The 17100-nt window shown below is 35.4% G+C and overlaps 1 protein-coding gene across 1 annotated transcript in view; it reads right to left on the bottom strand.

The window, feature by feature from the left end:
• The window catches only part of Pdk1 (Phosphoinositide-dependent kinase 1), a 595617-nt gene that overhangs the window by 373507 nt on the left and 205010 nt on the right, over positions 1-17100 (bottom strand). Inside the window, exon 5 of the mRNA XM_090377106.1 lies at positions 15896-16040. Within this exon, the coding sequence (XP_090233232.1) occupies positions 15896-16040 (145 nt within the window). The remainder of the gene's footprint in view (positions 1-15895; positions 16041-17100) is intronic.

The raw sequence follows: 17100 nt of genomic DNA on the forward strand, positions 1-17100 counted from the left end.
CTCCGCACATTACACCAATCTGAAGAATTTCCAGTAATCACAACCCTCTGCCTTTTGCCCTGCAGTCACCCAGAAATCCATCTTAGAATCTTGCCAGTAATCCCAATTTATTCAAGCTTACAGAGCAACCTCTTCATGTAGGACCGAATCAAATGCTTTGCTAAAATCCAAATAAATTATACGTTGAAATTATTTCCTACATCCAGCTCTGAGTAATTGTGTCAAAATTGCATACCAAGTTAGATAAACGTGATTTTCCTTTAACAACACCACGTTTTGTGTCCTTAAAATGCTACATATACATATATATATATATATATATATATACACACACACACACACACATATATATACAGGTGCTCCCGCTTAACGCTGATTTTCTTTCCGGAAAAACAGAGAGCTAAGTGAATTTGCACTAAGCAAGCGGCACATTCCCATAAGGTATGTGTATTTCTGAGTTGTGGTCGATGCAATAGGATATTTCCTGATCAATAATAAACAGTAGTGAAAAGAAGCACAAATGTCAGTCAAAATATTTAACATTCAAATATTTGTACATATAAAATAGTCTGCATTACATACGTATATAATTGTGGTAACTACTTACATATCAAAATTAAACTTAAAATTTCAATTAAAATCATGAATTTAATTGATCTAATTTTTAATTGATGAATTTAATCATTAAAAATGTGTCGATTTTCAGTTGTACTTTGGCCCTCTTCCTGATAAACTTTTTTTTTTTTTTTTTTTATGTAAACCCCAAACACAAGAGGTATTAGAACCTATAGTACTTAGTACTGTGTACTAAAAGTACCTATAGTACTTAGTACGGCTGAAGGTTGAGAAGACAAAAGAAGATATTTGTTGACATTGTAATTTTCAGGAAATACGTATGAACGAAGGTTGTTCCAGAAAACGGCAGCTGAATGAATAAACGAGGTAGATGAAAAGTTGGTTCTGTGAGTTTGAAGTTGGACAGTAAATGTATTTTGGCTGGTGGCGACACACGTTTGGACTGTTTTGAAAGAGAGAGCGAGAATTATAGAAGCCAATTCAGAAGAATAGTGCCCATGGAAATATCTGTAGAAGAGGCATGCAGCAGAAACATTACATCTATGTGACAGCGAGTGGAGAGACACTGTTAGAGATGATTCATTAATTAACCCAACTGCCCTTTTCTGAATGGAATCAAGAAGTCTGACAGAGGTTTTGGGGGCCCCACCCCAGATGTGGGAACAATATTCCATGGTAGGGAGGATTTGTGATTTGTACAGAGTGAATAGCTGTTTGGAAGAAAAGTAACACCAAGAGCAAAAGAGAAAACCAAGTTTTTTAGATGCAGAGCATGCAATATTTGTAATGTGCTTGTGCCAAGAGAGATTTAGAAGTCAGGGTAATTCCCAAAAGAGATATATCATTTTGCCTAGAAATCGTAGTGTCACCAAAGATAAGCATGGCTCTCTCATCACTGAGGGTGATGGGAGAGCCATCTACCATCGCCCTCAGTGAGCGACCAGAGAGAAAACTGGATAACCAATTACTAAAAACAGTTGGCAAACCATAAGCCGGAAGCATGTTTCGAAAGCCTTTGAGATGTCGAGAGCAACTGCTTGTGTTTCACCGAACTTTTCCATTGAATTAGTCAATAAATGGGTAACATAAGCCAGAATATCACCAGTGGATCGACACTGGCGGAATCCATACTGACGATCGTAGATCAGATGGAAGGTTTCTAGGTAGTTTAAGAGTTGGCTGTTAATTGATTTCTCCATTACTTTAGAAAGAGTAGAAGTAATTGCAATGGGACGATAATTGGATGGGAGGGATTTGTCACCCTTTTTACGAACTGCCTGGATATGAGCAAATTTCCAAGCAGAAGGAAAAACACCTTTGAAATAAGAAAGTGAAAAAGGGCGGCAAAGAACAGGAGTAAGTTCAGGAGCACAGGTTTTGAGAACAAGTGGAAAAATACCATCAGGACCTGGAGCTTTCTTAGCATCAAGATTCATCAAAATTCTTCTAACATCCTTATGACGGAAGACCACAGGAGGCATTGAATGGAGCGTGTTGGGAATGGTGGGAGATGTTTTACCAAGATCATTAATACATAAGTTGGAAGAAAAATGGGATGCTGGCAGGTCAGCTTTATCCTTGGCTGAAGTGACAACAGAACCATCTGGTTTTGACAGAGGTGGGAGCAGATGGGCAAAAATTGTGGCCAATAGCTTTGGCAAGAGACCAGAATACTCGGCTACCATTAGGGCAAGAAGCAAGTTTTCTACTCTTAGCCTGTTCAAACTCTAGTTTGGACTGATTAATAACTGCTTTACAATTGTTGCGAGCTTTGGTGTTGGCAGAAAATGAACTAAAGAATTAGAAACAAGCCAATTACGATATGCAACGTTCTTCTCTTGAACAGCCTTAGCACAGTTATTGGAAAACCAAGGTTTAGATAAAGGATGAGATTTTAAAGTGGAGTGTGGGATAAAGGATTCCATTCCTGCAAGAATAATCTCACTGACACGATCTGAGCAAATGTTGACATCTGAAGTTTTGAAACAGTAATCCGACAAAGGAAGAGAAGAAAACAAATCTCGCAGGTCATCCCATTTTGCATTCTTGTAATGCCAAACAATACAAGGTTGGGAACAGCCATGAGATAAAGGCTCCATTGGAGAAGAGAGAATCACTAAGTTGTGATCTGAGGTGCCTAAAGGACCTCTCACTTCAACCATGTACTTAGAAGGATTGTTTGTGAGAAAAAGATCAAGCGTGTTGGCTGTATGGGTGGGATTGTCCGGAATTCCTGTAGGTAAATGAACAATCTGTGAAAGGTCATTAGTAATTGCAAAAGTCTCAGCTTCTTGACCAGCTGGGTCGGTGTGACTCGAAAACGGAAGCCAGCTGGGGTTGTGAACATTAAAATCACCAAGGAAAATTTCTTCACTGTTAGGAAAGTTGCAGTGGAGAAAGTCAAGTTGCAAAGAGAGGAAGTCAAAGAACTCCAAGTGATTAGACGAGTTGGGAGAATGGTAGAGACAACAGATGAATTTGACAAAATGAGGTAGAGAGATTTTAAGTCGGAGAAGATTGAAAAGAGGTTCCAAATTACCAAGTCTCTGACAGGGAATATCGGAATGGACATATGCACAAGTATCACCTTTGAGGTGAAAGAAATCATACAGCGAATAATTTGGGCAACCGAGATGAACAGTAGTTGAATCAACCGATAACTGAGATTCTGTCAGAAAAAGTACATGGGGTTTAGTAGACTGCAAGTGGAAATGGACATCGTTGAGATTAGAATTGAGACCACGTATATTTGTGAAATGAATTAGGAAGTGGTTGGGAGGTTTAGATCTTTTCACAGATAAGCTTCCTCTATTAGTTTGGCAATTCATGGTGTATTCAATAGTGAGAAAAAGTGGGTGGGAAATGCTGTACGAAGTAATGAAATTTTTGGATATGGCGTACACATGGTAAGAATATATCCAGATCCTTGATACAACATGGCTTCGACAATGCCTCCCCCCCCCCCGCCACATACACACTACTCAGACTCTCTCCAGTCACTATCTGGCAGAGTAGAAGTAGCAAGATTATACACAGCTGATCCGGAAGCCTCCTAAATGTTGTTGTTGTTGTTTGGTTTTTAGGAGCATTAGCAACTAAGGCCATATTGCTCCGGGATATGCGGTGGTCATTCCCTGACCTTTCCGCATCCTCCGTATTTGGAGGTGACGGGCTCGAGCCCCGGTCTAATCAAGAAGCGTGTGCTACGCACTGCTGCTCCTTCCCACCTGGCTACAGAGGCACCTAACTGTACCCTCGAAATGTAAGGAAGATTTGATCTTGCCACGATGTTCATCATAACCTCAAAAGTCATCAATCATACTGCATGATGGAAGAGATGGGGAAACTAAAAGTGGTTTTAATTTTAAATCCCCCGCAGTCTTACCACCCAACAATAAGGCTTTCTTGCACCATGCGGCCATTACTAATACTAAAGTCAACTGATCCTTCACCACTTTGAAACCTGGCATGTTTTTTTTTCTTTCAATATGAAACTTCTTTTAGGCATTCATTTCCAAAAAAGTCGTGCTTCTTCTATATTAAAAACTTATTGAGAAGTAATACACATAATACCCCTCTTCAATAATTTTAACAAGTTCTTTTTTGAAAGTTTCTGCTCCTTGATCTGCACTTGCGGCTTCTCCCTGGATTTTAAATCTATTCAACCAGCCCTTACTATTTTTAAATGGTTCCCCATTTTTTTTTTTTTTTTAGGTGAGCTTCCTTCAGATCATCTTATAGTCTAATTTCTCTCTCTTTTATAATATTTAACTTAACTGAATTCTGCATTGGATATTATCTTCAATAAAATTAGTTAAAGTCTCTCCATTTCAATCCTAATAACTGGCCTAGCCCTAGTTGCTTGCAGTGGAACAGCTGTCTTTCCCACTGCTGAAATGAATTCTTTATTTTTTAATTGTTCTTACAGTTCAATTTGCCAGTCCTAGATTATAACACACATCCTCTTGTCATTGACTGGAATCGATTCGCTTCAAAACATCTAATTTAATTTTCAAATTCAGTCTTTTTCTTATATTTGTAGTCTTCGTACTGCATCCAGATGTTGTTGCTTTTTCATTCTTATCCGTCATTATTAACTCTTCAAAAATGCAACCGAGTTGGTTGCATTAATTATGATACAATGTTCGAGTAAACTGTCCATTACGCACAATGTCTAATACTGTACTGAGTGATAACTAAACTTCAGATAAATGCATATAACGCAAATATTACAAGCAACTGTACTGCAATTAAATTAGCATGCGAAAAATTTCACTGAATGTGGGGAAATTTCTCAAGTCGGCGTGGGAAACGTTTTAATGCTATTTTGCTATTCATTTTCAAGCTATCGACTCCATCAAATGAAAAGATTTCATTAAATATGCCAAAAATTCAATTTGTAAAAGAGCATTATAGTGATTTGTGACAGTGTTATAGTCAGATACGGGTTATAATATAAGAACAGCGTTATAGCGAATCAGTATAAAGCGAAATGCATTATAACGAGGGCCTGCTGTGTGTGTGTGTGTGTATGTATGTATATATATATATATATATATATATATATATAAAATGTTCTTGGATTGCACTCAATCACCACTGTCTCTAAGATTTTTCCTACCGCTGAAGTCAAACTAACCGGTCTGCAGTTATCAACTTCGCTCTTAGAATTGCCTTTTTGTACTGGTGATATGTTGGCACTTCTCCAATCCATATATATCTCCCCAAGTCCAAAGATGGCTGCATAATTAACCTCAATGGTTCAATACACTTGCTGGCAACCTCCCTCAAAACTACCAGATATAGGCCATCAGCTCGAGGGGGCCTTACTCGCCTGATAGTCAAAAATGTTTCTAATAAACAATCATCTGTAATTATGAAATCAATAATTTCAGATGGCTCAGCCTCACTTGCACAACCTCTTCTCAGCACGAAGGGTCTTTCATCAGTAAAGACCGATTCAATTCATCTGCAAGATTAGCTGAGTTATCTAAGATTTTCCAACAACTAGTGCACAAGGATCTGATTTGATTAGCTTCCTTCTTCGTTGTATTCACATACATGAAAAATTCATTGTCCCCATTTTTTTCATTCTTAGCCAATGCTTTCTCATATGCAGCCTTGTCCTTCCTAACTTTATTTGTGGTATTATTACAGATAAACCTGTATCTGATGTAAGCTTCAGTACTTTTCATCGCTCTGTAACTGTCCCATGCTATCTTTTTCTGCTCTATTTGACCGCCTAGCTCCGCATTCATCAATTTCAGTATCCTCCTCCTGCAATATTTTCTTAATGGTGTGTATGCTTTTGTGGCTTCTGTGATTTTTGCTTTAAAAGTATTCTATAATTGAAATGTCTTCTTCACTCCCTTGGCAATCTGCCCAATTCTTAGATGCCATATAGTGCCTTAAACTGTCAGTCCCTTCTTCTGAAGTTAAAACCTCTACCTTTAACTACTGCAACATCTTTCTTCATCCTCCAACTGACATTTGCATGATCATTTCCTGACAATGGTTCTTGCACTTTAAGTCTTGTGATATCATATGATCAATTAGTAATGATGAGGTCAAGACTATTCTCACCTCCCTAGTACTTTCTCTAGCATGCTGGTACAAATAATAATCATCTAGTTTGTTTAAAAATTTTTTTCCCATTGATAGATTTCCTTCCCACTTATTCCAATCAATCAGGGGCAGATTAAAGTCATCCATAATAAGACATTCATGCTTGCTTGCCCAATCCATCTACATGTGGAGACTCTTCATACTCTTCACAATCTTCTAGTCTGTAGATTACTCCCACTTTGAGCTGTGACAGATCCTCTGCTTGCACCTTCACGATGATGGGGCCGTTAGTAACCTCAGGTATAATCCCTATGTGCAAGTCCTGAAAAATGGCACCTAGCACACTGTGGATGATCATCCAGGTGCAAACTAACATAAGCAGGGGTCGAGGAGTGGTGCCCTCACCACACAGAAGAATACTACCCCCCCCTGTGTTACCAGGCAATACTAGGTGGTAGATGACTCGTCAACTGATGCAATACCACCACAAAATATAAGAAAGATCCAATCTTCCTTAAATTTTAGGAGTAGAGCTCTAAAACAGTGTTCACAGGCTTTCTATTAGTTAGTACACTGGACCAAACCTATTAGTGACTCTCTAGGTGGCTTTCGAATCAGAGTGCGTATAATCTCGCTCGTCTACTCTACAGATAGTGACTGGAGGGAGTCCGGGTAGTGTGCATGCAGGAGGGAATTGTCAAGGCCACATTATGTCAAGGAGCTGGACATATTCTTACCATGTGTACTCCACACCCAAAAATTTCATTACTTCATAGAGCATGTCCTTTGCCACCTTTTCTTACTACTGAAATACACCATGAATTGTCAAACTAATAGGGCAAACTTATCTGCAAAAAAGATCTAAACCTCCCAAACACTTCCTCATTTATTCCACAAATATGGATACAATATCCATTTCCACTTAGAGTCTGCCAAACACCATGTATTTTTTCTGACAGAATTCCAGTTATCAGTTGATTCAACCACTGCGTGTCTAACTTGTCTGAATTATTTGCTGTATTATTCCTTTCGTTTCAAAAGTGGTACTGGTGCATGTCTCTTCTGATATTCTCTGTCAGACTTAGTAATTTGGAATCTCCTCTTTTCGATCTTCTCTGGCTTAAAATCTCTCTACCACATTCTGTCAAATTCATCTGTTGCATCTATTGTTTACCCAACTTCACAAAATCACTTGGAATTCTTTGAAACTTGACTTTCTCCACTGCGACTTTTCTAACAGTGAGGGAAGTTTTCCTTGGCGATTTTAATATTCACAACTTCAGCTGGCTTCCATTTTCTAGTCAGATGGACCCAGTTGGTCGAGATGCTGAGGCTTTTGCAATTGTTAATGACCTTGCACAGACTGTTCATTTATCTATGAGAATACTAGACAATCCTAACCACACAGCCAACATCCTTGATCTTTTCTCATGATCAACCATTCTAAGTAAACGGCCGAGGTGAGTGGTCTTCTAGGCACCTCAGATCACAACTTCGTGATGGTCTCTTCTCCAATGGAACCTTTCCCTCGTGGCATTTGCAACTTGCTGTTGTTTGGCATTACAAGAATGCAAAATTGATTACTGTTTCTAAACTTCTGATGTCAACGTTTGCGCAGGTTGTGTCAATTCACTTTCTGCCTACACCAAAGCTTGTAACAATTGTAACACAGTTATTAATCAGGACAAACTCTTTCTCTTTCAACCTGGATAAGAGGAGAAAACTTGCTTCTTGTCCAAATAGTAGTCAGGAATTCTGGTCTCTTGCCAAAGCTATTGGCTGCAACTTTTGCCCATCTCTGTTTCCACCTCTGTCAAAACCAGATGATTCTATTGCCACTTCAGACAAAGAAGAAGCAGACCTGCTAGCATCCTACTTTTCTTCCAACTTGTGTATTGATGAACTTGGCTCTTCTGTCAAAAAGTTGTCAGAAGGATTTTGATGAATCTTGATGCTAAAGAAGCTCCAGGTCCAGGTGTTCTCAATGCCTATGCTCATGAACTTACTCCTGTTCTCTGTCACCTTATTTCTCTTTCCTATTTCAAAAGTATTTTCCCTTCTGCTTCGAAATTTGCTTATAACTAACCATTTTCCTAGAAAGGGTGACAAATCTCTCGCATCAAATTATCATCCATTCAACTTACTTCTACTCTTTCTAAAGTAATGGAGAAATCAATTAACCATCAACTCTTAAAATATCTAGAAACCTACCATCTGATCAATGAATCCCAGTATGGATTCCATCAGTGTCAATCCACTAGTGATATTCTGTATATGTTACCTATCTAAAGGCAAATTCAATGGAAAAGTTTTGTGAAAGTCAAGCATTTGCTCTTGACATTTCAAAGGCTTTTGATCGTGTTTGGTATAACGGTCTTTTAAAAAAGCTTTAATCTTATTTATGGTTTGCGAAGGGTTTTTGTAATTCAGTATCCAGTTTTCTCTCTGATCACTCACTGTGGGTGATGGTAGGTAGCTCTCTGTCTTCTAACTTATCCAATAATGCTGGTGTTCACCAAGGTTCAGTTCTTTCTCCCACTCTTTTCCTCTTGTATATTAATGACCTTTTTCTGTGGACTGGAAATCCTATCCATAGTATTGCTGATGACAGCGCATTGCATTCTACCGTCCGGTTTGAGAAACTCTGTCCTGCTCGAATAGTTTCAACTTGTCAAATATTAACTACTAATTCCTTAAATGCTGATCTTCAGGTAATACTGAAGTGGGGCAAAGATAATGTCAATCATTCTAAAACTCCGTCCTCTCTTATATCTCGCAAAAAAAGGATTCTTCTGCTACTATGCTTATCTTCAGTGACACTCCGAATTCTAAGCAAGATCATATATCCCTATTGGGGATTGCCCTGACTTCTAATCTGTCTCTTTTCATAAGCACATTACAAATATTGCTTCCTCTGCATCTAAAAAACTGGGTTTTCTCTTTTGCTCTTGGTGTTACATTTCTTCCAAACAGCTATTCACTCTGTAGAAATCGCAAATCTGCCTTATCACGGAATTTGTTCCCACATCTGGGGTAGTGTTTCCAAAGCCTCTCTCAAGCTTCTAGATTCCATTCAAAATAGGGCAGTTAAGTTTATTAAATGACTCATCTCTAACAGAGTCTCTCTCTCCACTTTGTGTCTCATAGACATTCTGTTTCTGCTGCATGCCTTTTCTATAGATATTTCCACGAGCACTTCTAAATTGGCTTCTATAATTTCTGCTCTCTCTCTTTCAAAGTAGTTCAAACATATGCCACAGCCAATCCAACTTCAAACTCACAGAACCAACTTTTCTCCCTAATTCCCTCTCCCTTTCAAAGCAGTCCAAACACAGGCTGCAGTTAGTCAATATCCTTTTACTATCCAACTTCTAACTCACAGAACCAACTTTTCTTCTTTCTCATTTATTCATTCAACTTCTGCTTTCTAGAACAACCTTCACTTATACATATTTCCTGAAAATTGCAATGAGAGAAGCTAAGAAAATAATGCCTTCTCTTCAGAGTAAGTAAGTTTCCCTGGGAGCCAAATCAATTCTGAGGATTTGAAAATTGGTCAGAAAATTTTTGATTTTTTTTTACCGCTCTCAATATTACAAGGGATCCTTGTTATCCGAGGATAATTGGTTCCAGAAAATTCTGCTTAAAACGGGGACCAAATTTTCATAATGTTTATTTATTTAAATGAAACTAAATGCAACTAGGCATAATATTTTAAAATTCTATATCTATATAATTTCGGTGTAGATACACCATAGACAACTCTTAAAGAAAAACTACGGTAGTAGTGTGAAAGGCATCATTTCATCTGTATCTCATATTGTGCTCATCCTTCACAACGAGTTGCTTATGTAATTCACTACCTCGAATAAGTAATGCTTCACTTACAACACTGGGTACCTACCCACCCTGCCGATGAAAAGGCAACTAGCTTTGAAATGGTGACGTCTGGGTGGTAGTGCCCACCGAGAATAAGTAACAAGTCTTCTCTATTAGTGAGGTGTTACTTATTTGAGGTAGTGCAATACATGGGCAACTCATGAAAGATGAGCACAATATGAGATACAGATGAAATGATGCCTTTCACACTACTACCGTAGTTTTTCTTTTAAGAGTTGTCTATGGTGTATCTACACCAATATTATATAGTAATGTTTATTATGTACTTGTACATAGTAAAAAATGGATGAAGGAACTGAAAAATGAGAAAATTATTTTATTATAATATGTCATACAATGTAAGGTTAAGTAAAGTTTATTGAAGTTACCCTATTTTTCAGTTGTATGAATAAAGAATGAATCCAAAGTTCATGTTTTGTTTTTGCCGTATTTTTCAGATAAAATTGTGTCATATAGCATTTAGTTATGTCTTTAACTTCACGCTTAACTTTTGTTGCACAATCATGAAGAAGATCGTTATTCAAGTGCTTGGTCAATTTTCTCAGGGGAAAAAGCTTTAATTCTTTAATTTTCAAATCCTCGTAAGTGCGGGGACTCGGATACCAGGGATCCCCTGTACTACTAAATAAAACCTATTACAAAAGGAATCAGGTAAAAAGCTTGTTTAGTCTGAGTTATTCAAGTTCAAAGAGCATTCCAGACAGAGGAATGGAAAGACATAAGCAAATTATTATAGAGATACTAAATATCAGTTAATACGGAGAGTCCAGTTTGGTGGAGGTTGCTTTTAGAGTACATTAAAAATAAATATTTCATTCATTCGGTGTCACATTTGACAGCATAAGTCTTCAGGATATACAATGCATCACTTATATAGCAAGGATAATTGGAACTACTCACCAAAGCAAAACTGTTAATTCCAGAGAAACTTCTTGCCCACAGGGTAAATTAAGCTGTTGCCATTCTATGCAACCATTAAGTGATGTATGAATGGAACAGCAAACAAAAACTGTTCCAAAGTATATGGAGAATAAACGAAAAAAAATTAAAGAAATTATAGAACAAATTAATATGTTTAGGAAAGAATTTATAAAAAAAAAAAAAAAAGCTTGTAATTTATCCTTATATGCTTTTTGACTTTTATAAAAATAAAAGTTTACAGAAAAAGAAGAAAAAACAACAACCAAAAAGCATGATATGCAAGTCACAGATAACAAATAAAAAAAGACTGCTTTAAGGTACTTCTAATTAAATTATCTGAATCCCGAATTTTCAGCTGCACAAGCTAGAAAACAGGATATTCATATGCAAAAATCAACAACTGGACATGGAGAGAGAAAAAATTTCAACAGACAACAGCAATAACCAGACCAGATTTTAAGTGCTGATACTTGAATTTTCAGAAAGGGAATTTTTTGAAACAATTTGTATATATCAAATGGTAAAAAAATTTGAAGATTGATTTTTTTTTTTTAAATTTTGAAGCTACAAATAAGGGGTGGCCAACAAGTCGATCGCAGCTTTAATTTCGGTCAATCAACTTGAATTTTAAATATTTTTATAAAAAATAGATTAATCAAAATCTAAATGTTATTATTGCAAACACTTATTGCAAATCTGTTAAACCATGCGACTACTCTTGTAGAATTTATAAAAAAACTTTTATAAAAATAAAAATATTTTTATTTTTATAAAAGTTTTAAATATTTTTATAAAAAATATTTTATAAATAAAATATTTTTTATTTTATACTTTCCCGCGCAGCCCGTAGGGAAAGTTCATGTGAAAATTCATGGGAAGTCTAGTGAAAATTCTAGGGCAAGTCTAGTGAAAATTCTGGGGAAAGTCTAGTGAAAATTCTGGGGAAAGTCTAGTGAAAATTCTGGGGAAAGTCTAGTGAAAATTCTGGGGAAAGTCTAGTGAAAATTCTGGGGAAAGTCTAGTGAAAATTCTGGGGAAAGTCCAGTGAAAATTCATGCAGTTATGTTGCAGAGAGCATAGTGTATGTCGAATTCTTAATTAGCTTATTTAATATTAATAACTGGACAGTACTTATATGTTAATTTAATACTCTTTGATTTAAAATGAATACTACGAAAAAGAGTAAAACATATCATTTTCATCAAGAGTGGATACTAGAATACTTTTTTGTAATGATAAAAGAAACATGTTGTTTGATTTGCAATGCTTCCGTGTTTGATTTGCAATGCTTCCGTGGCTATACCCAAAATAGGAAATTTAGAAAGGCACTTCAATGGACTCCATTGTAAATACCAATCGGATTAGCCTTAGAAAAGAAAAAAATAAATTAAAACCAGATTTAAAAACTTAAATCCAAATTATTCACACAACAAAATTTCTTCATGAAATTTACAATCTAAAGCAGTAACTGTAGCATTATTTAAAGTGAGTCATCTTGCAAAAAAATGCAAACCATTTTCTGATGGTCAATTCATGAAAGACGCATTTTTAGAAATAACAGATTCTCTTTTTGAAAATTTTAAGAACAAAAATGAAATGAAAAGTGCCCTTGAAGATCTGCAATTATCTCGAAATACTGTAATGCGAAGCATCGAAAAAATGAGTGAAAATGTGAACGAACAATTGCATGCTCACATTGCTAATTGAGTATCCTTTTCTTTACAACTGGATGAATCTACAGACATCAGTGATACAGCTCAATTGCTTGTTTTTATTCATACGGTTTTCGATGATTCTGCCACTAGAGAAGAACTGCTGGGTATGGTTTCATTAAAACAAGGAACTAGAAGTCTTGATATGTTTAACACATTGAAAAATTTTATTGAAAAAATTAAATTACCACTATTCAAACTCATATCAGTAACAATAGATGGAGCTAAAGCAATGACGGGGCACCTTAACGGATTCACCGCATTGTGGCAAAAGGATGATGAATTCGCAAGTTTCTGAGTTACCACTGTATCATCCACCAACAAGTGTTAGCCAGCAAAAGATTAAATACTAAAAGTGTTATGGACATTGCTTTCAAAATTGTGAATTCCATCAGAGGACAATCTCTTCAAAGGAGATTTTTCAAAATGCAACTCAATGAAGGTTAACCAGATCTGTACACACAGATGTGAGGTGGCTGAGTCGGAGTAAGTTTCTACAAAGATTTCGAAATTTGCTGAATAAAATTTTAAAATTTGTTGATCAAAGGGGAGTTGATTATCAGCAGCTACAAGATATGGAGTGGTTGTGTGATCTGGCTTTTTTGGCAGATTTTACCAGTAAATTAAATGATCTGAATTTGGAACTATTTTATTAAAAATAAAAATGTGGGTGACATGATTAGTAGTATTTCTGAATATAAATATCAATTTTTGGCAATGGCTAAGGATCTCAAAGAAAAAAAAAAAATTTTGATCATTTTGCAAATATATAGGATCATTTGCAAAAATATCCCATTTTTGAATTTAATAGTGAGAAATATGTTTCTGAAATTGGGATGATTTGGAAACCAGATTTAGTGATTTTAAAACAATCTAAGACATTGTTCAATTTATTTCTTATTCATTTAACGAAAAAGTTAGATACGAAACAAATTGCAAAAAAATCTGAGATTTTTCACATGGAGAAAATATTACTTGAAAATGAAATTATTACATTGTGAAACAATATCTTCCTAAAAGCCTGGGCTTCTTCAAGAAAGACTTTTGGAAATATGTTTGCCAAGAAAAGTACCCAAATGTAAAAAAATGCTGTGAACTTTTAAGTTCCTGTTTTGGTTTCACATATCTATGTGAATCGGCATTTTCATATTTGAAACAAACAAATTGCTCTACTCTTACAGACTTGCATACAGAAGATTCTCATCATAGTATATCCCCGAATTTGAAAGCTTGGCAGATGACGTGAAGACAAACTTCACATAAATTAAAAATTTAAATACGTATGAATTTAAAATAAGAATTCTGAATTATATTTAATTTTAAAATTTATAAGCAGCATTTTTCAATGTGTTGATTAACTTTTTTAACCATGTGTAATGAAATTCTTGAGATGGTAGATCGCAGTACATTTTGAAGAAAAAAAAGTAGATCGCATTACAAATTAATTTGACGACCCCTACTATATATTATGAACTTATGAAAACTAAACTCTGTGAAAAGTTCATAGAGTGTGTATAAGTTCATAATTGTTTGTGAACTTATAAAAACTAAAACTGTTCATTAGAAACAAAGTGGAATTTGTAATATGCATTTGTATTAACTACCTTTCCTGTAGCTTGATCGATGCTATACAGTGGTTTTATTTTAACACAGATTACTGTTTGTTTATGGGCATTATACTTTTTCAACTTTGATAAAAAAAAAAAAGAAAGAAAGAAAAAGTGTCTGATGCCCATATTTCTGCCCCATACAACCACAAAGTACTGTGAAGAAATTCAAGAAGTTGACGCTGTTTTTCCTACATTCCACTCCATGATGCATATGAACTTGTTAACATGTCAGTAAACAACCTACAAGTTCCATTCAATATCTGGAAAGTTAAAATCCCCTATTAATAGGACCTTCTGATTTATTGGCCCACTCCATATCATAGTAATTGTTATACTCATCACAAAGTATTCAAAGTATTTTATTAAAGTTTTGCGGGCTCCAGAGTTTCCCCTATCCGCCGCTAAAAGGTAACAGTATACACAGTGTACAATTTAAAGCAACTATATACAATGATGATGATACATAAAGGCTATTTACAATGATGATGATACATACATAAAGGCTATTTATAATAATGATGATACATAAAGGCTATTTACAATGATAATGATACAAAATAAACACTGGGCTTCGGAGTCCAGCAGACTGATTAGTACATCACAGTCATTATGCCTATAAACACACCCTTACTCTCATTTTTGTTTTCCCAGGACTTTTGTCACATCAAACTGGCACAACATTGCACTGGCCACCCATGCTGATTGGATGCACTGCCTTAGATTTATTAATATGCTTCTTAACTAAGGGCATAACTCCTCCCTTACTCCTGTCTATCCTTTCTGTATACATTGTACTCTCCATATTAAAATTCTGCATCCCTTATGTCTGAGGGACCCCATGTCTCGGATATCCCCACAATGTCTGCATTTGATGATCAAATTCATCAAATTTATTTATTATGCACCTAGCATTAGTGTTCATGCAAGTACACATGCAACTGTTCATACTCTTAGTTACGGTAACACAGCCCATGTATTTACTTGTTCCATGATGACGCACACCAAGGCTTGAAATCCACGGCATCTTGCTTTCCAGGTTCCTTATGTGTTCCAATAGAAGCAAGGCAAGAATTGTAATAAGACAACCTTGGCAACTATCCGTATAAGCACACTACATGCAGTGCTGAAAACCTGGAGAACATTTCCTTCCATTGTGCATTATGCCTGAATCAATTCTGATCCCCTTCCATAATGTTATGACACACCCAGCAGAAGATTATATATATTTTTAAATTAAACCACCAAAATGCGCATCTTGATGAAGGAATTACTAAAATGTCATTCTGGTATTTGCTGAGCACTGCCTAATTAGGTTAAAATGGATTCCCATTACAAAAAAAAAAAAAAAAAAAAAGTTAGATGTTACTAATTTAAATACCTAAATGGCTAAAACAATTAAGAGGTAAAGCAGCATACCACACAAAACTAAAATTAACAGAATCCAGAACTTTGGACAGGGTATTACATCAAATAAAAGAAAAATATATAATATTTTATAATAATGAGTTAAGAGTAAAAATTGTTTAAAAAGCCATCAAAAAAGATATAAATGAAATAGAAAATAAAAATATTTACTTAAAAAATATATATATTATCTAAAGTTTCACTTACCTATGAATAATTCCTAAATTGTGCAAATGCTCTAATGCTAACAGTATCTCTGCTGCATAGAAACGTGTGCATTCCTCATCAAAAGACCCTACTTTTACAATATATGGTAAAAGTTCTCCATGTTTTGCATAGTTCATCACAAAATCTTAAGAAGTCAAGAAAAAAAAACTAACCTTAGATAAATTTATATTATTACAAAAAACTAAAAATCAAAATCTACTACTTCTTGTTATAAATAAACTATTTATTTATAATATGCATATATTAGTATTGGCAACATAATGCAAGGAAGAAAAGCTTACAAAGCCATAATTGGAGGTGGAGGGGGAAACTCACCTCATTGCCCAATCCTACTAACAATTTGTCAAACCTTTAAATTTATTCAAACTTCACCCGCTTCAATAATACTAGGTGGAAGTTTATTTCAACAATCAATTACTGTTTGGCTGAATTCTCTACATCTATTTCCCAACCATGCTTTTTCAATTTAAATTTATATCAACCTGTGTTATCATACGTACTCTTTCTCATCTGAGAATGTGTAAAGGTGCTAACTGCATTTAGTTTACTTAACCCTTTAGTTTACTTAACTTAAGACATACACACTTTGATTAGGTCACCACACAAATGCCAAGTTTCCAGAAACTGCAATTTATATAACCCCACCAGAATTTTTTGTAAGAAAATCCTTTTGTTCATCAACTAATTTTGTTGCTCTTCTTCTTCTTCGTACCCTTTCAAAAAAGATCTATGGCATTTCGAAATTGAGTTTTCCAAACCTGTATGCATTACTCCAGATTAGTATTACTCCTAACCATTGCCTTATGCAATGGGACAATTATAATCACCTCTCTCATTGCTAACAAAGTTCTATACATTACGATAGAACCCCATGAGATGTTCTGGCATCTTGTTTGCAATGCTCATGGAATTTTGTGTCAGACTGTATAATTAATCCCCACCAAGTTCTTTTTCTTTATCAAATATCATGAGTTTGGAACTGCACAAATGGTATGTTATTCTGGGATTAATGCTACCCAAATGCAATATCTTGCATTTGGGAAGCAGTAATCCCAGTTGTTAAATCAATGTTAAATCTCAGTTGCCACTTTTCAGCCCATCTGCTTAGTTTCTATAGATCTTGAAATAGTATACCAAACTTTTTATATTAATGTGCAAACAGATCTATCTATTAATCAGATCTA

This window comes from Mastigoproctus giganteus, chromosome 7 (assembly GCF_048544385.1).
Source record: "Mastigoproctus giganteus isolate SK-2022 chromosome 7, ASM4854438v1, whole genome shotgun sequence".
Lineage (NCBI taxonomy): Eukaryota > Metazoa > Arthropoda > Arachnida > Uropygi > Thelyphonidae > Mastigoproctus > Mastigoproctus giganteus.